Source organism: Lagopus leucura, unplaced genomic scaffold (assembly GCF_019238085.1).
Source record: "Lagopus leucura isolate 7727_CA_CO unplaced genomic scaffold, USGS_WTPT01 Super-Scaffold_100157, whole genome shotgun sequence".
Classification (NCBI taxonomy): Eukaryota; Metazoa; Chordata; class Aves; order Galliformes; family Phasianidae; genus Lagopus; species Lagopus leucura.
In genome coordinates, this window is record NW_024962334.1 from 31384787 (window position 1) to 31404865 (window position 20079).

The following is a 20079-nucleotide window of genomic DNA, read 5'->3' on the forward strand; positions in this document are numbered from 1 at the left end:
TAAGAGAGCATAACTTCCTCTTCATTGTGAATTATAAAACTTGACACTGAAATCGATACAAATGGCTCACTGTTTCCCTCTGTTCATGCACATGATATCAGCTAAGCTTAATAAAACGTTTAATAAAGCTTATTATAAAATTTATATTATAAGCTTAATAAAAAATTAAGCCAAAAATGCATGGATTTGACAATAAAAGCAAGCCTGGACTGTGCTCTGCAAGCATAAAAAAAAATCACTGATATTGGAGTTTTCCTGTAAAGATTTGCCTTTCCTATTCCATGCAGGCTGTACATATGCAGGCTATATATAACTCACAAACTGTGACCCTATATCTGGCACTGTATGGTACTGCAGCCCAAGAGAAAGCAACCATTCTGACCAGAGTGTTTCCTGAGTTACAAACTGTTCCAAACACTGGCCAGCAAGGAGCAGCCTTAGGAATCTCAGGCTCTCCAGGAGCAGTCCAAATCTCCAATAGGACTGCTGCATGCTTTAATCAGTGAAAAAGATGAAGATGTCTCCCAGCTGCCTGCCACATGCATGAAGAAGCATGAAGAAGCTAGCTGCTCTCCCACTGATTTAAGAAATGCAAGAAAAGATCCTACTTTATTTCCAGCAAGAAATGAGGAAAGATGACTAAATCCCTGTCTCTCCACAAGTGAGGAAAATGGTCCTGCTGTTAGTAAGTAATCTTATCACCAACCTTCCTCTTTCATATTTCAGACAGAAGTCATACGCAGATTTCATACTCTCTTTATGAACTGTTTTATAGCAACAGTGAATCAGTAACAACATACTATCAACAAAAGCACTGAAGAAAGCTACTGCATTCTATTGTGATCTCAGCACAAGGTACCAAAAGCTCCTGTCATCGGTAAAATCCAAAACCTCTCCTTGAAAAATAATATTGTTCCTTTGTGAAGGACAACAAGTCATCAAAGAAAAACAGCAGAGTCAAGTTCTAGTCTGTTTTATATGCTTAGAGAAATAGTTATTTATTAGGTTCCTTTCACAAGACTTTAATTCCCAAATTAAAACAGTATCTTTTACCTACAGCTGCTAACTGTGCCATCTCACTCTTTTCTTCTCTTAAATTCTAGGAAATAAAAATCCTGCCTTCTTTATTAAAAAATAAACCATGTATAAGTTAGACTTTACCTTGCAGAAGAGGATTCAAATCCCTTAACGTTTTCTAAAAGTAGGTATTTTGGAAGCTTCTGGAGCCTAAAAGAAAGATGAAAATATCAATAGATCACAGTTGTAGGAAGTAAACTACATTATATTTATCTACATACTTGTTTAGCTACAAGATCAAAATATTTCTGTATCATGCTAGCCCATAAAAAGATGTACCTCAATGTCGCATAGATCAAGTAATTCCCATATGAGTTGTTGGTAATTCCAAACAACAAAAGCCACATTTGTTCAGATGGGCTGCTGTACCCATCTGTATCCCACACGTGATCTTTTGAAAACATATAGCACTGTTCATTTCCTAAAGCATTGACTTATTGCTACTCAAAGATTAAGCTTGTAATAGAAAAGAAAATTATAGGGAATGAAAAATACTACAATTTACCCATGGAATAGAGCACTTTATTTATTTATTTTAAGTACTTAAATCTGAAATCAATGTTATAATACCGTATCCACATTAGTGGCAAAACATCAAAGTCAGTATTCATTTAATTGCTTTAAAAAATACTACATTTAGAGCTCAAACTCCATATACTTTCAATTGTCTGTACTTAATTTTTTTCATTTTCATGAGGAGGGAAGGAGAAGTAGCTGAGGTTAAACAACATCAGTGCAGAGGTCTGGAAATTCCAAAACCAGCTTATTAAATCTCTGGAGAAAGAACCATACCAAAACTGCGCCAGGGACCATTTTAACAATTTAAAACCATGAACGATTCAGATTCAAGTGACAAGGAACATGCATTGGAACCAATACTCCAGTAAGACCATCACAGATACACAACGTCTACCATATCTAAGATCTCAGAACAGTGTACAGGAAGAGAACATTAATGCCAACAGACAGTAAATCCAGGTTTATTTAAGTCGGGAAGTGATTTCAGACTTACTGATGTAAATCACAGCAGAATTTGTTTTGGCAATTTCCAAACTATCATCAGTTACAGAAATTCGCATGAATAATTCCAATGTTTGGCAAGAAATTTGAAAATGTACAAATACTACAGCAAATATGAAAATACTGAAAATAACATTGAAGTGGAAAAAAAAAAGTATCAGCCAACCCCCCTGGGCAGGAATGGAGAACGTATCTGTTGGTATGTTTACCCATACTCAACATCACCATCACCTACTGTGAAGCTTATTTTTGGAGTAATGAATCCACAGCAGAGCTTGAAGTGCAAAAGCTCATACAGGATCAACGTGTCACAAGGCAAATAATCACTATACAAAGAGTATGTGTTAAATACTTGGCAGGTTTTAACATCACTAACTTCTCTGCAAAATTAACAAACATTGAAGTCTTAGTATTAGATTTCCCTGGGTTATGGTTTGGATACAATAAACAGAAAGTATCTGGCCCGTTTGGGCCAGCTTTTGTGTTCACTGGCTGAGGGCTGGAAAGGTTTCCCAGGTGTTTCCAGATCTTGAAATTCCCTTTTCTGTGCCTTTAATATTTGCCTCCCTAGCCTATCTTTGAGCTCTATTTCAGCTACATTTTGTTATAAAAGGCAGAACATAAGGTAGGAACAGCCAAGGAATGAAAAATTTTTCTACAGTTTCCACAAATTAAATGCATGCTATATCAATTTTGAATACGAGCTAATAGTTCCTATATTAAGAATTTCCCTTTTTAGGGCTGAAATACTCCCTGCATAACGTCTGGCAAACACGTCTTCTTCAAAACATACACAAACGCTATCTCAGTAAAACATAAATCTAATGGATCCAAGAAACTAAGCAGAAGTTACCATCTTGAACACATTACAGACGTCTTACAGTAACTACTGCCCTAGAAACAACCTGTGTAAAGGTGATAAGGGAAGTCAGCAGCGTCTCACAGGCTGCTGAGATAAAAGTGCCACAGCCAAGCCCAGCTCTGCATCACCATGACAAAAAACATGTCCTGTAGTGTCTAAAGCATTGGTTTTGGGAAGGAAAAGTCTCTGCCCTTTATCCAGTTAAACTCACAGCAACCAGGAAGAGACACTTCCATGCCAATGCACAGCAGTGTCACAACAGCAGCCCTACTCTTAACTGCATCTCAGTTTAATGACAAGGAACAGATAGGTCAGAATTTCCTCAAGGATAAGGAAGGTACTATAATTTTGACAAACATATACTACCTGATGTTTTTAGTTTGTCATTTTGAAAGATCAGTCATGAGAAGAACTGACTTTTTTTTCTTCAAAAAAAAAACACATCTTCCACCATTTTCTGAAACTTACAATATTTCCCTTTTTTTTTTTTTTTTTTTTTTGCCTCTACTAGATGTGGAGGAGAAATAACATTCTTCCTTTTTACCTATTTTACCTATTATTTAGCTAACTTACTGGGCTATAGAACTTTGTGAAATGGTTGTTCTGTGTTCTCTGTCACAAATTCAACAAGTGATCCCAGTCAAGCCACTCAGCCTTTCTGTGCCTCTGTCCTCCACCTGCTGATGACAAGGGCAAAACAGTGTTTTCCCTAATGCTGCCAGCTGTAAAGCTGGTTCTGGAAGAAGAATGAAGGAACTTACCCCAGTGCTAATAGTAAATTGAAAGAAGAGAATACAGGAGTATGGTGGTGGGAAGAGAAAGACAGACAGACCTCTTTCCCTCCACCTCCTCTTCTGGAAGTAAGATTAGCCAACAGAAGAATACAGTGAACAGCTGCCCTTGTTTATGAAGAGTGTCTGGTGGATCATAACTCGTGCAAATTTTCAGGCTGATGCCTAATAGACATCTCAATCCATAGGCAGAGATTTCTGCAAAATAAATCCCTCTGAACAACTCCTTGCTTGCTCCATTCACCTACAAAGATGCTTAAAATGCTATGCATCTCTTCCCAAAAAAGACTACAAACATTACTTGGAGCTGATTTTTAAAACTCTTAATAAGAACAATTTATGTCAGCAATAAACACTTTGAATTTACTGTTCAAATTTAATATATGAATAACACAAACAATTAAGGCTATTTTATTAGGAACCAGAGTCGTGCCAGACAAAAAGAATAGATTAAGACAAAAAAAGAGCATTGTTCAGACAGATCAATGCTATTTGAAACTTTTAGTGTTACCACTCAAAACAAAATTACAAATCAAAAAATACAGTCTGCTATATTATAGCTCGAAGTAACATCAGAAAGACAGAACAGACACTTTAAGAAAGAGTGGAATGGGAAAGAGGACATACTGTATTGTGCAGCTGATACCATGTTTAATGAAGTTTTCAAAATGTTACTTAATGACATTGGTAAAATATAAGTATAAATTATTTTTGATCATATGAAAACAAATAAATAGTACAATAAAATATTAGCAGTATCCCTGCAGAACATTACAGATTACTTACAACATAAAATAACTACTTAGTAACACCAAGGGCTTAAGAGTTGAGGTGGAAGTTAACTTGTACCTTGGGAGAATATCAAGAATATAAAGAAAGCTCTTTGTCCTCGGATCAGATACATCACCTTGTAGGCCAATTCTACAAAATAATAAGGAAACAACTGCATTTTACTTGGAGCACACTGTTATTCCACTTACATTTTTCTACAGAAAGCTGGCACTTTTTACTTCAAGTTTTGAAAAGAGATTCTGCAAAATCATCGTGTCCAGGCATGAGGCAGTATCCTCTGCAATGCCATCAGGAATGAGTGTGACCTGAAATCCATTACAAGGTTAACACTGAAGCATTCAATAATGAAACTCACACCCCAGTGTGCACAGCATTAGTATTATGGTCTTAGACAGTAAAAAAACTCCTGAAGGAACAACAACAGCAGCAACACAAAAGAGCAGCATTTGGGCATAGCCAATTACTTTATACCAAATATATTAAATTATCCAGACAAGTTAAGGTTACAGTGCTCACCATTTTGCAGGATTGAGCCTGATGTGGATAACTTTTTAACTAATTTAGAGCTATTGAACTGGACGGCTTATTTACCTTACAATAAGGAGATTAATTGGATAATGAATCCAGGCCTTGGTTTCCATAACTTGTACTAGTTGTTTAAAAGACTAAGTCTTGGTAGAAGAATTTAGCATGTCTCTAGATTAATTAGTCATACACAGTCCATTCTTTTCATTACATTACAAATGAAAATGTTATATTTATAGCAAAGAGAACTGCATTTCCTTACTATAATTATGTAACTATATTATAGTTGAGAGAACCTCTTCTCCAGCAACCACTGCTGTCAAACTAGTTGCATTTGAAATAAATTTGACAAGCTCCTAGCAATTTCAGTTCCTAAACAATGAAGATATTTCTCTATGTCATCCATAAAATCATTTCAAAGCCAACACATTTTGAAAACATCACTTGTGTCTATGTGCAAATATTGATACACTTCTCTTGGCTAAAATAGGAACATTCCTCAGAATAAACTGCGTGCATATGTAATTTTCAAAGGACTTGCAAAGTTCTTATTAAAGAACAGATTCCAATCTTAATCACCCGCAGAAGGGAGAAATTCCAGTTCTCCCTCTGGAGCAACCCCACTGAAAAATTAGACTTCCAATTAAAGGGAAAGGAAGCAGTTCTAAATGCAGACTTATTAATTCCACTGTCAGAAAAACAGTATTGTGTGCAGAACAGGTGCTTTAGGCAGTCCAATCAATTTTAACTGAATAAAAAGGACATACAAAGTATAATCAATAATTCAAATTCAAATTCCTGCATTTCTTCCAGTTCAGTAGAACCTTGTGGTGAACACAGCCACAGAATGGTTGCTTAGGAAGATAAAGCTAAAGATGGGCCAAACACCATAACATGCATGAAAACATTTATTCGCCCTTTACTCAAAGGCCGCTGTATCTACCTTGTAAATGGCTGGCAGGGAGGACTCATCAAAATCATATCAAAAGATAATCTGTCAAATTCTTTCAGTGTAATGCCCTGAATAAGGGAAAAAGAAATATAAGAATGTTCAGTGCTGAGAACTGTACAAAACTATTAAACCAACCTTCAGACAAAACTACCCCATTACACCCACAGTTTGTTCTATCTAGTAAAAAGCTCCCTGACCTCCCACTTAACCTAATAATTCCATTCTTTTCTACCTCAGAAAACCACACAGAGCAAATACGCATTAACAGCCTTGAAAATGAACCCAAGGCACCAATGATACCAGCATCTATACATAACACTTTTTTAATTTAATCACTCTTTTAGAAGAGATGAACTAGTTCATGATTCTTTCAGTAGATCCTGATTAAAAGGAATTAAAAAAAATGTTTGCTTAATGGCAGTTTTTGAGATATGACAAATGCTTAGATTATAATCCATCGTGCATACAACACAAAAAGCTGTATGTGGCATAGCTTTCAGTTAATCTTAGACAGATGTGTTTTAACTCTCAGGAGCTCATTACCAACACATCCTATGAAATTTACTTCATTCTAGTTTTTGCTGAGTAAAAATCACAGAGAGCTGTTTCATGGCTGAAAGCAATAGTCTGCAAAAGCATTTCTGTTCAAAGAGAAAAGACTGTGGCACAAACTAATCGCTTGGGTGTTAGTTCTCCTATATTAAATTCTAACAGTAGGTCAGTATATTAAGGGGCCAAGAGGAGAGAGGGATCCATCAAATAACTATAAATGAGACAATAAAATCACTGCTTTGCATATTTTGCAACATATCTATAAAGCGTAACATAACTGCCCACAGAAACTGGACAAAATTTCCTCTGTTTTTCAGTAAATTTAAGGAAGGTCTTACTGACTGTAATCTGCTCTTCCCTATAACAGGAAGATACAGGCAATCTTTCCACTTCTTTTCCCATATAAAACTGTAAACTATTATTAGTCTGCTATTACTGAGTGCTGAATAAGCAGCTAACCTTTAGCCACCTTACTTAAGCTGATATCTTAAAACAAATTCATTACCTTACTGTCATGTTGTAAAACTGCAAAAGAAGATTAAAAAGTATGCAGTAACTTCTGCAAGTAAAATCCCATATCTAGTTTGCCCCTCTGTTAATCTGAGACATCTGTACCTATTTCTTCCCTAATAATTTGGTAAAGAGACAGAATTCCTAAAGCATTTGACCTACTGAGGCCACAAAGAAAATGCAAGGCATCTAGTATATTTTCCTATGTTTTACTCAGATCAACTATAATTACAAAGTAAAGGCATGATTCCAACAGATTTAATGAAATTCTCTCAAAACACTTAAAAACATTATTTTTAATATAGAAATGTGATTTTTGTCATTCCTTTAGAGCTGGTAAGCATTCCACATGACACTCACATAACCTTCCTTAATGCAGCAATCAAGACTTCCAGGAAAAGATCTCACTGTAAGTATCCATCTGCTTCAACAAGCAAATACAGCACATTAAATGACAGTTACTGTAAAACTGCTGTTCCCCTAACATCAATAATTAAGTCTGTCTGTTTCTCTTTGGTACCAATATGGATAGGAAGTCAATCAACTTCTAGAAATGCCAGGCTAGAATAAAAAAAGTCATTACCTCAATTGTCTTTGCCCATAATGGTGTGCTGGGAAAGTTGTGCTTATAAACTTCATTGGCAAGAGTGTTCACATCCACAGCAGCAACAACTTCTGCACATACACAGCTTTCTAAAATTAAAATAAAATAAAGTTGAAAGTCATAGATTGAATTTTTAACTCTCGAAATTTAATTTTGTTCAGTTGTATTACAGCTATGCTCAGAAATAAAAGAGAAATTACAAAATCAAACTCCGCTGTGTTGCCTTTAAAACTCTATATGAAATACAGACTGTTATTAATTGGAGGCCAGAACTTCCCTCTCTTATATATCCAAAAAGGGAAGCTAACTGTGCATTTCTTAATTTGTAGACACAGCCACACATAAGTCCTGAACAGATTGTATCTATAACATTCCCACCCACAGGCACCCTCTGTGGTGACCAAGTTCCCTCACCATAGGAAGGCAGCCCAAGTCAACCTGTCGAGTCCCACAGCAGCTGCCTGCAGCTCCCCAGCCACTGACAGCTTACAAGATACATAATTTATTGCTCCTCTGTACCTCTAAAATGTGTTTGAGATATGCATACTGCTGCAGTAAAACTTTAAGGTACCTGAAGAACGTTTGTGTGCATATTCCCCATAACAAGTTGGACCTCAAACCCAACTGCTGTATCCTTTGGTTCCAACACCCCAAAAATACCAAACATTTTGAAGGACATTTGGCAGATCCCGATCTCTTGATATCAGACAAAGCATTCTGGGACACTTACAGTCATTAATGGAGGAAAACATAATAACAAACCTACTGAGAGCTAAGAAGTACACTAATGAGCACGGTTATTATAAAGAACTCTACAGAAACTATAAACACTTAAAAGAACAGTATTTAATCTGCTGCTTTTCACACTATTCATCATTTTGAACACTATCCCTCACTGAGGCTTTCTGTTGGAAAGATAGGCTGCGGTGACTGTTAGACGTGCAGGCAGAGAACAGCCAGCCTGCTTATTATGATACACAGCACCAACTTCAACCACCAGGAAACCTACATCATGATCACCATCACAAAGCCCCCATTGAAACACGAGCCATTTTAACAAAGCTTGAGCAAGCCAAAAGAAACAAGGCAAAAAGCCATTTGCCTTCAGGTAGTCTTACAGCATACTCAAGTGACACATTAACAAATGACCTTATGAGACATCTAACAAATTACTGTGACCCAGCTAATTATTTACAGTTTGAAAAAACAATTATATAATTTTGAGTGATGCGGTTACCACCCATCTACTATCTTTTGCCATGCATATTTTCAAGGCAATACTATTCAAATCAAGATGAAAGAGAAATCTGAGTATTGCAAAGGTTGCAACAGATGCCTTAATAAAGATCACTGTAGTTGTTCTGCATTTATGGAATGCAGTAACTGGCAAGATGAGCCAGAGTTTCGATAAGAAAAAGAAGTAGGGACTGCCCACTAAGGGACAACACATAAATCATTATTTGCAGTCACTGTGTTGATATGGTGACCATAAAGTGTAACCAACCCTAAACACAGGCGTACTCTTAAGGACACCAGAGTGCCTACACCTGAGATTACAGAACAGGTACGTTAACACTGACACCTAGTGTGAAAAGAGCATCACCTTTGCAGGTCACTTGTCAAAACTAAGAAGCGAAGTCAAGAGCTCATACTTTCCCCTCCCCAAAACAAAGCTACAACACCTGAGCAATGGTAACAAACTTCAAGCACTGTTTAAGAGACTGCTTTTCTCTTTTATTCTCTCAGTTTTTGAAAGCACATTCTCCTGACAAACAGATCCCTACTGTGTGTTCCAGGCACTCCAGAAGGAAAAAAAATATCAGGAATTTCAAGTTATTATGTAAATTCACACAGTTTATAAACAACAGTTGAAAAGCAGGCAGTGTGCTTTCCCTGCAACTCATGATTCAGATGTTCATCCTTTTTACTAACCTCAACTCAATCTCTTTCATATACGCAAGAAAGAAAGAAATACCTGATTACTTTTTCAAAGCTTCTCTTTTCCACTCAATAGCTGTGCTCACTTTGGAGTTCCTGTTACAAAACAGACTCCCTCTAAAGCTGATTAAGTGTATTTTTTTTGTGTGGAAATACCCTAGAAATGCATGAAGGACCTCAAACAAACAAGCAGATCTCACTCATCAAACCTAACAAAGAAAAGCTTGTGCAGATTTCACACAATGTGAAAAAGAAACAATTTTCAACAACTCTTCTCCTGAAATTTACATAATTTTGATGTTAAACTGTGATAATTTTGCTATGGCAATTCTACATATTATTTGAAAATAATTGTAAGACTACATCATAACAAGACTGAAAGCAATCTGCAAAAACATAATCAAGACTGTGTTAAGCTGTCTCCACTGACAAAAGGTACAAAATCAACTCAGAAATATGAAAGAGCCCCAGAACTGCTCAATTAGCAAGATGAGCTCCACAGAATGTATAGCAGAACTTTCATACTGAAACATAAATGGATCTAGACGTTTTGTTGTTTTTTGGGTTTTTTTTAAACAAGTGAAATTTTCCAAATATAGCCATTAAGAGAATTGCACCCCTGCAGAAAAGAATTCCGTTTCAGGCAGACTAAGGAAAACACACATTTTCCACATGACACTGATTAGTTGCTGGAATATTTGATTTGCAACACTCCTCCTCAACACAGCCCTCAAAACAAGACCGCGTGTTTCTGACAAAGATGTCGGAGCTCAGAAGGAAGCCACAGGCCATGGGAAGGCAGGGACAGAGGTGTCACAGCCTCTTTTTGTCCTCTTGGCTGAAATCAGATGAACTCAAAGTTCTATCACATTGATTCACACTTGAGTTTTAAAACCTCTTGAATAAGCATATGAGAAACTCTGTAACAATATTTAATTAAGTTACAGAGGCAATGACCAAACTTCAGGCCTCACCAGTGTGAAAGGGATACTGCTGCAGTGACTGAAAGGTGTGGCATCTGACACAAAGACAGGCAGGATGCCTGCGTTAGCTTCTGATGTGGAAAAAAAATCAGACCCAGAGGGTGCCATCTTCAAACTCTGAAAACAAAAATTCTGACATTACTATATTTGTCGTTTTCCACTGCAGAAGTATTGATCCCTTTTGTCATGCAGACCTTAAAATTAGAATGGATCTGTTTATATTCATCCTTCTACTTATGTACTGAACCCATCAATGTCAGACAGCGTGCTGTTACACCAAGGGCATAGCCTGGCAGATCCCACCGTGCCGCAAAATCAGAGTCAAAACAATTATCTACCCTAACAGGTATACGGGAACAGATGGAAAAAGGAAGATTAGTCACATATTGTGTCCGTTCTGTTTCCCTTTCAAACAGACAGCAAAGATTTCAGTTCTGAGCTGTCGGCTCGTGGCCTAAACGATTAGGCAGAACTGTCTGTGACTGCAGTTAACACGATTATCAGCGAATCCGATACTCGCTTCCTGCAGGATACTGAGCAACTTTTTTCCACTGCTCTATTTGTACGGCTCTGCTCAGTTCAGCCTAAAAACTATGTAAAATCACACTGCAGCACAACTGGCACCATCACGTGCTACAAAGCGCTGTATTTTAGGGAGCAATTAACATCAGTGCTAAAGGGCACTCAAATCAGCAATGTTTTTGCATTGTGCTGAATGTTGTGGCTGCAGGTCGGTGATCTCCTTTTCCCCTCCTCCTGAGATAGCTGTGCTACGTACTTACTTCATTGTGCTGTGCAATTCACAGAAGTTATCAAATACAATGAATAACATTAAGCAGAGAAGAGAGGCTACAAAAGAATATTCCTATGCTCAAAAACTATCGCTACCTTCATGGCTGCGAAAAGACAGTATTTTTTAAAAACTGCTCTCTCATATTTTATGCTCAAAGAGCTTCTTCATGACCTGGCAGATTACAAATGCTTGCGGCAGAGACCTGGAATACATTTTTTCATGGGAAAACTGCCTACATTAATACGCCATTTTAAGTTTGTTTTGGTTGGGAATGAGTTAGTGCAGACTGTTTGTTTGATGGAAAGTTGCTAAGGAAATAAGCTGAAGCAAGAGATTTCCTAAAAATAAAACATTGTATTTTTCATTACAGAAGCCCTGCACTTTGTACACAGCCAAACCCTTCATATATACGCATATAAAATAGAATAAAATAGAATAGGCTTAGACATACACCATCTAAACATCAACCTTCACAATCCTTGCAATGCTTGGCGCATAGGATGGGAAGAAAGAAAAACATTTCCATCTCTTTGCTGCCTTGAATCTTCAAGGGAGAGAGCATGAACTGACTCAATGACTTCTGACTTTAATCAACCTCAACTTTCCATGCCTTCGCTGTTAAAATTCAGATATTGCTATAAATCTGAAACTAGGAATTCTGCATGTTGGATTATCTACAGTTAAAGTATGAGCACAAGGCCAGGCAACCTTAAAGATTTTTCTTCTCAGTTTTTGAATCAAAATCAAAATTCACAAATTGCCATTCCATTGGCAAAAAGAACCTGATCCAACCACATATTAATAATTTGTGCATCAACAGTATGTAGCAACAGAGGAAAAGTGGGATACAAACTTTCACTCATTTACTAAAAATCAGCTATTTTTAAGTGTAGGTGAAAATAATGTAGAAACCAACTGCGTGCTACTTGTTCCCAAACGCACTCTACTTTAGTGACAATTGCCAAAACAACGAACATCCTCACCCTGAAAACTCAATTATTGCTACCCTAAAGTAAAGACTATAAAAGATCACAGCCAAAAATGACATCCAGGTAAAAAAGGCAGCATCAGATTTCCTGGAAAATAACTATTTGCCAATTAAAACCACTGACAAATATGCAGAGAAAAAAAAAACAACCAAGGCAGGAGCAGTGTTGCTGAACATAACTGGCCCAAAAGCTGCCCATGTGAAACAGCCAGTAACCAACTCTGAGCTAAGCTTGCCAGAACTGCACAATCCCTGTTGTAGAACAAGTAGCTTTCCTGGAGTGGCTGCACTTAAGTCTTCTATGTTCTCACTCTGTTCTAAACTACTCTGTTATTTTTCCTGGCTCTATAGATTCACTGGAGACAACACCAAGAAAATAAACCATTACACATCACATTAATCTCTCATGTATTGGGCTTAAAAAAGCACTGGCAGAATGAAGGGCTTTCTTTCAAGCTTCATATTTATACAGAGGAGAGAAAAAAAAAAAAAAAAATCCTGCAAAAGGACATCCAAAAACATGCACCAGAGATCTCTTTGGAACAGCATGGTTTCATGTACATGTATAGACCTATAACATATAAGAAATCCTATTATTATCAAAGAAAAAGCACTTTCAAAGGAACATTCACTTTTCTCTGCTTGATTTTCACATAAAAGCAAACACTTAAATCCCCCCTGACTTTCCTTTCTTCCTCCATAAACTAAGAAAACTGAATCCAGATGTCTAAAAGGCTCAAAAAGAAAAGACAGCAGAAGAGATCAAACCTTCCGACTGTATCAGTGTTCCTGAATGCAATTCAATTCATCAAAACCAGTTTTACACAATGGCCTGCCATTAAATGTAAAATTCAGTGCAAATTTTATAGAGTTCTTTTTATTCAGTTGCCTATCAGTTTTAACTAGACTTTAACTGCAAGATTCTCATCTTACTGGAAAGAACGTTTCAGTTAATTCCTTCACTCTCCAGACTACACAACATGTAAGTTATATACATTCCCAAGCCTTCGTGCACAGAGTAAATGTCCTCTGTGGTATGGGTCAAGCAGGGTATCTTCTGGATGCAAACTTCCAGTATTCCAGTAATCATGAAAGGTTGCTTGCATTCCCAACATCCCCATTCTTTCAAGTATTTTGTTGTGTTGCAAATGATCTTTTCTTAGTTGGGGATGGAGATGGCCACAGAGTATCATGTCTGGCATTACAATTCATTAATTGCTGCAGAACATTATCAAACATTCATGAGATATCTATTATTCTGCTAAGGTCAAAGCCAAATAACACTCAGTAAATATCTGTTATACACCTACAAACACCAACGTATGACAAACCAAAGGACAAATGTGTAGCCCAAGTTTCAGGAATTCACTTTCCATGGAAACTGCCTATAACACACAGGCAGTTCCCCACCACTTTAAGAAATAACGCTATTGGAAAAGCGTTACCATTAGCTAAAACACTCTTTACTCCACAAAAACTTCAAAACCTACAATTTCAAATAAATAAATACTTTGCTTTTAATATTCAAAGGATAAGTCTGGAAATAATGAAAATGCATTACTATACCAAGTGGCTGGGATTATTTACAGTAACAACAGAGGTACCTATTTTGGTATTCTGTGTATTTTTACATACTATACAAGCACTCCACAAATAATGCCTCCTGTTTTATTATGGGCCCAAGATATCAGAGGCGGACACTGGTGGTACAGCAGTAGATGCCAAATCCCCCAGTCAATACTCCATTATATTTGGTTGCTGTGTGACAAAAAGCAGCAGACAGGCAGTCTGACATGAAAGTGCATAAAAGTGTGTCATTGAATGCAGAAAAAGCTGCAGCCATTGACATATCAATGCTTGGCAGTGGTGGTGCATTTCAGCAGCGGCAAGAGTAACAGCGGGTCACCTTCCCTGGTAAAGATTTAGGAAAGTGTAGTGTGCAGGCTTTTGTTCACCACTCATGAAAATGCATAACCAATGGTGGTGGCTATGCTGAAAAATAGTGAAAAAAGCAAATTCTCAACTACAAACAGTGCTATTGTTTTTGTATCTGTTGTAGTTTCCATGGAAATAAGTAAAGGCACTACTTTCAGAGCAACCTGTGCATGTGATTGTGTGTGTGAGTATATACATATAGACAGACACGAGCATTCAAGTATAAGTCATTCAGTGGGAAAATGTCACACCAGTAATTGTGAGTACTTGACTGCATGATGAGAAGCAGATTCTACCATAAACATTAATATTTCACAGCTAACTAAGAGAATAACATAAGGTGAGTTTTTTCACTTGATATTTTCATGAAAATGATCTCTGCTGTAGTAGAAGGGCACAAGTATTTGAAGGACTGTAAGCAATTGTTACAGTTATTTTTGTAAATGCCGTACATTTGCAAGTAAACCCATACTCAGAACAGTAATAAAGCCCGTATCAATAGTCCTAGCTCAACTTTTTTATTTGGGGAAGCCAATTCATGGATAGCCTACAGGACTTGGTGAAGGGTACCCAGGCCATAGTTTCAATAATCTCCTAAAATCAGCTCCAGATTTCCTTGCACCAGATCAAAAACACCTGGGCACATGATCTAGCCCAAACTCACTATACCAGCTCAAATTCTATATTTTATTTTCATATTTAGAGAATGTCATACCAACCCCACATGGTTAGGCACGTATCAGCTATTCACAAAGCAACGTGTCACAAGAACACGTGGTCTACCTGCACACCTATGGGACACGCAGGCTAATTTGACTGAGCCCATCCCATACACAGCGTGGGCGAGCCAGCAGAAGACACAGCACGTATTAATGCTCACAGTATTACCACTCTCCAAGTCAGAGGCAGGACCATGGATCCCTGACCTGCACACTCCCAGGCACATGGTGATAGCCAGCAAGCCACGACACTTTGGGGTCCAGCTTACAGCTGTGGGCCACTAACACAAGCACTCCACCAGAGCCCTGACCAATCTCCCATGTCTGCTGCACGGGCACAGCCCCCTCCCCTTCCACACCCCACCGCTCCATTCCAGCCCCTGAGATGGATATGCCTCCTAGCTACGGGATGCGGGGCCGCCTCCCACCCCACAGCTTCCTTCCGCGTGTCCGCGCACGACGGCGCGGGGGACAGGCAGGCTGGGGAAGGGGCCGAGGCGAGGGGCCATCTTAGTCCCCTCGAGAAGATGGCGCTCTTCACAGCCCCCAGGGGTCGAGGGCGCAGCGAGAAGATGGCGTCCAAAGAAGGGGGAGGCGGCGAGGGGCCGCACGGCCGGGCTGCCGGGTACCTTTCAGGGCCTGGTGCATCCCCCCGATGCCGCTGTACAGCTCCAGCACCCGTAGAGCCGCCATGCCTCGGCGCACTGCACGGCCCTCCCGACCGCCTCCCCGAGTGCCGCCCGTCCGTTCCGCCGCTCTTTCGTTCCCCCCGCCCGCCCTCTTCCTTCCCGATCGCCGGCGGCTCCGTGCCAGCCCCAGAGGAGAGCTTCACTGTGGCACAGCTACTTGCTCATTAACCCTGCACAGGGGTTAGGCCCTGCGGACGAAGGCACCCTTTGGAACAGCCTGTCCCCTCACCCGTGCGGGTCTCCAGTGCCGGGGGGCCTCATCGGCGTGTCCCAAACCGCACAGGGTGGGCACGGGAAGAGAGGGGATAAGGGGTCCGGGAAAGGGCCGTGCTCACCGGCCTGGGATGGTGCCAGCCTGCTGTCCTGCTGGGCAGCTGATGCTGATGGTGCGTGGCAGTTCTGCGGGCCTCAGCAATTCTCCTTTTTATCTGCAGGAGTGAAGTTGCGTGCAGGGATAGTTTGAAAAGCAGCTTCAAAGCTGGTGGAATAGGAAGGAAGGAAATAACATGAAACTGTTCTAATTTATCTTAAGGTTGTGAAATTGCTTTCCCTAGATTAAAGAAACGATTCAAAAGCATTGTTGCCCCTGAAAAGCAGCCAGCTTGTAGCAATATGTGCCAGACAGATGCATTTACATGTATACATAAAACCAAAGAGTAAATATCCCGCAGGGTAAAATGTGGATTACCTTCCTCCCACAAGCAAAAATACTTGCCTAGGCCCCAGTTCATGGATTTAGAGTCTAAAGTGAGAATGAAACCTGAAATAAATAACTTAAAAACCTGGACATGTTTCTTGAGTTACTTCTTAAGTTAATCACATTTTTTTTGGCACCTCCTAGAAACCTGTCAAAAATAAGGTGTATTTCTGGACTACTAAACATGATTCAAAGAATATTAGTTTTTGCCAGCTTCTTTTGAAAAAGTTGTCATTCCCTGTGAATCTTCACCATCAGAGTCAGGGGCTGTTGCTTTACCTGTCAGCCAAGGAAGTAATGACTAAGAAAAGAAACCCAAGGCCTACTTTGATTATGTCAGGAAGGAAGCACAGCGGCTGAGATACCAAAGAGGAGAGCAGTATGCAGTGCAGGAAGTGGTGAGACAGGTAGTTTGCACAAACAGCAGATGGAGAACTGAGAAAGAGAGCTGAATCACACAGCATAACAAAGCGGGGAATGTGCTGGCTAGAGAAAGTAGTCATCAGACAAAGATGGTGAGGAAAATTCTGCAGGTTGGGATTCAGGGTAAAGGTGGCTGTGATGAACAAGGTTGGTGTCTGCTGAAAAGATAAGCTTCAGTAGGAGCCCTTGAAAATATAGATAGGAGGAGAAGGTAAAGAGAAACACAGCTTTTAGACTACTGAAATTAGTGAAGTTGATGAGTGGTTTTTATCTCCTTGTATTACTAATGCAGTGATTTATATACAATCTATATACACCACAGCAAAGCTAAATATCATAGTGAGCTGTAGGCAGTCAGGAGCAGTTCATCTATTCGGAGCTGCCCAATTCCCATAGCAATTAAAGCTACAGGACAAACATTTCCTTGTATCAGAAGGAGAGATAGAGTCGAGCTCTGTTTTTTCCTTCCCTTTCCCCAACTCCACAGTATTCTTGCAATTCGCATACCGTAAAGATGGAGACTGGTGAAGAAAGTTGATACCTCTGCCGTATTCATGTCAGTGGAAAATTCTTTCCTCAGGGGAAATTCTCTGCCTACCTCCTCCACCAGGCATCCTGTGTGTAGCAAACCAGAGAGTCTGTTCAGCACACCTCCACTCTGGCAACAAAGAAATTCATAGACTAGGCTAAGATCTTATTGGCTTAATCTTGCAAAGAATGGAAAACACCAACATTTCTCTTGTGCTCATTTTTAAACAACTTCCAGTAACCAGTTTTAATCTTCTGACCAGACATTGCATAATAGAAATTAAGGTATGCTGCCAATTCCAGAGATTAGAGCAATAGCTGAGAAATACCAACATCAGCAGTCACTCATGCCTCCCTTCTCTCAAAAAAGAAGGAGTCCACAGAGCAAGTGTGCCCTGTGGAAGTGATCATTGTTAAGAAAACTTGGTAACACATGTTGCCACCACTACAGAGCAGGCTAGGTTGTTGCTCACTCAGTCTTGTGGCCTGGCAACAGCCACATCACTGCAGAATTTCCCAACTGCATCTGTCTGACTAACAAAATTTGGGTGCTGTGACAGTTCCTTCTGTACTTTGTACACATAGGATGGATAGGATCCCCATAAATCCCAGCCAAAATTTAATTGACTAAAAGAAGAGATTAATAACAGTCAAGTCCAATGTCCACCTCTGGGCCTACTCTACTCTCAGTAAAGATTCTTTAAATTCTTTAAGACTTCAAAGGAAGAAGTTTGTCCTGTGACCCTTCTGATTTTGGCTTCCTGATAAAAGGATTTCAGATTCTGCAGCTGTGTCTTAGCCTTCTTTAGCACATGCATAGGGTCTATTTCATATATCAGTTACACCTTAACAACATAGCTAGCTTTGAATAAAAACCAATAGGGTTTTGGAAAAAAATACGTTTATTTTAAATGAGCACATCTGTAGAACTATGTTAATACAATGATCAAGCATTTATTTTCTTAACTTGAACATATATTTTACTGTTAAAAACAGTAAGTAAACTGATCATTTAAATTCCTTTAAAGCCAGTGACATCAGCATGTGATATCAGCATTTTCATTGAGACAGCTTTTGAAAGCTCCTGCCTCCTGGCAGCATCTACTCAGATTAGAAGCTTGCCCACATCTCTGATGGTTATTATGATACAGGTAATCATGTCAGATCTGAAACTGTTGTCCTGGTAACTAGTAAACTCATCCAGTGAAACAGATGCACGTGGTAAGAGGAACACGCAAGCAAAACCACTGCACTATTTTCTCTTCTTGCAATGCCTTAGAATTGCTAAAAGTGTTACAGTTACCAATGGTGCCAAACAGCATCATGAAAACATTAAAACAAACAAACAAACAAAAAAAACATTACCTTGAGATTCCGTATTTCAGTGCACTGGCAACTGGAACATGAAAAATTAAGAACTATGGCATCTCAGACTACGGTTGGAGTCAGCTCCTGCAGCCCTTCCCTGCCCTACCAACTGCATGGAGCAGGAACTAACAGGCCAGCAAGGTGTCTGTCCACACCAGCCTGTGGGACGAAGCCTGACACTTCACAGTGCTCGTCACAGGATTCTACTGATGCTAAAATGCTGGAGCTGTATAAGTTACTTAGTTTCCTATGGATGTGAGGCATGGTGGAAACTAGTGGATACATACTACAAAGTGTTTGTGAGCATTTCCTCTACAGGCAAAAATGAATAGAACAAGGAAAAAAAAAATCATTTTGCTGACACATCTGATGTTTAAAACTGCAAATACAGTCATCATCCAAAGCTGTAGTTGAAGCAAATATTGTTGGTGGCTGAACAAACAATGCTTCTCGTGTCCCAGTGTCTCGTATAACCTACTAAATACTTAAATGAGGGTCAGGAAAAGTATACAGGCATCTCAGCTGTCTATAGGAGAGGCTCATGTTCTGGGTCAGAAATCACTGTGGCTAGGAAGGAATGCAAGGCATGACATACCCTTGCAATGCAATCACTGAATTGAAAAAAATTCATGGAGAATGTCTAGCATAAATTACTGTTTCCATAACCATTGGCCCAATATATTACTCATACTGGAAACCTTTTGCAATTAATTGAAATTGAGCTGTCTGGATGTAATGTTTCAGGAGGGACTTTATCAGACTTGGTTTGTGATGAAGTGACACTCAGTAAAGTTAGTTTCAGATACCAACACAGTGGAACCCTGCGCCAATATGGCAGTGAAGCCCACGGTTTGCATTTGTAATCCCACACATCTGCAAGACTAGAAGTGAAACCCACATTGAATTACATTTGTTAGACTCTCTCAGCCCACTTCTGAAAACTCCATAGACAGGGGAAATTTATGTAACTGAAATTATTTAGAAGAGTCAAACAAATATTAACATATTTTCAAATAGGTTATTGTCTACACTTCAAGATTTTATTTTCAGGCTTTGGAGATACAACCGACTCTATAAAGAATAGGAAGAAGTCATTGCTTCTCCAATGAATTCTTTGCTTTTCTGGTTAAAAAAAATATAAATAAATCCAGCCTGTTTGTTATGGTTGGCCTGCAGTGGTAACCTTGGCTGGATGAGACGCATTATGTCAACATAGCATTGTTGACTTTCTTGTTGTACTTGCACATTCCAGCACTCTACCAAAAGAGAAGGATAAAAAAAGGCCAGTAGGCAATATAGACATGTACACTGAAAAATCTTCACTGGACTGAAC

General features: G+C 39.1%; 1 protein-coding gene across 3 annotated transcripts in view; it reads right to left on the reverse strand.

Moving 5' to 3' along the window:
* The window catches only part of TRDMT1 (tRNA aspartic acid methyltransferase 1), a 33983-nt gene that overhangs the window by 12016 nt on the left and 1888 nt on the right, over positions 1–20079 (reverse strand). For 2 of the 3 annotated variants that reach the window (XM_042888890.1, XM_042888889.1), the window contains exons 1-5: positions 15671–15753; positions 7665–7774; positions 6011–6087; positions 4600–4671; positions 1162–1227 (exon numbers count right to left, since the gene is read on the reverse strand). In XM_042888890.1, the coding sequence (XP_042744824.1) occupies positions 1162–1227; positions 4600–4671; positions 6011–6087; positions 7665–7774; positions 15671–15734 (389 nt within the window). In that variant the 5' untranslated portion in view covers positions 15735–15753. Of the gene's footprint in view, positions 1–1161; positions 1228–4599; positions 4672–6010; positions 6088–7664; positions 7775–15670; positions 15754–16065; positions 16209–17357; positions 17466–20079 lie in introns of those variants that run through there. The other variant, XM_042888891.1, reaches the window with a different exon arrangement.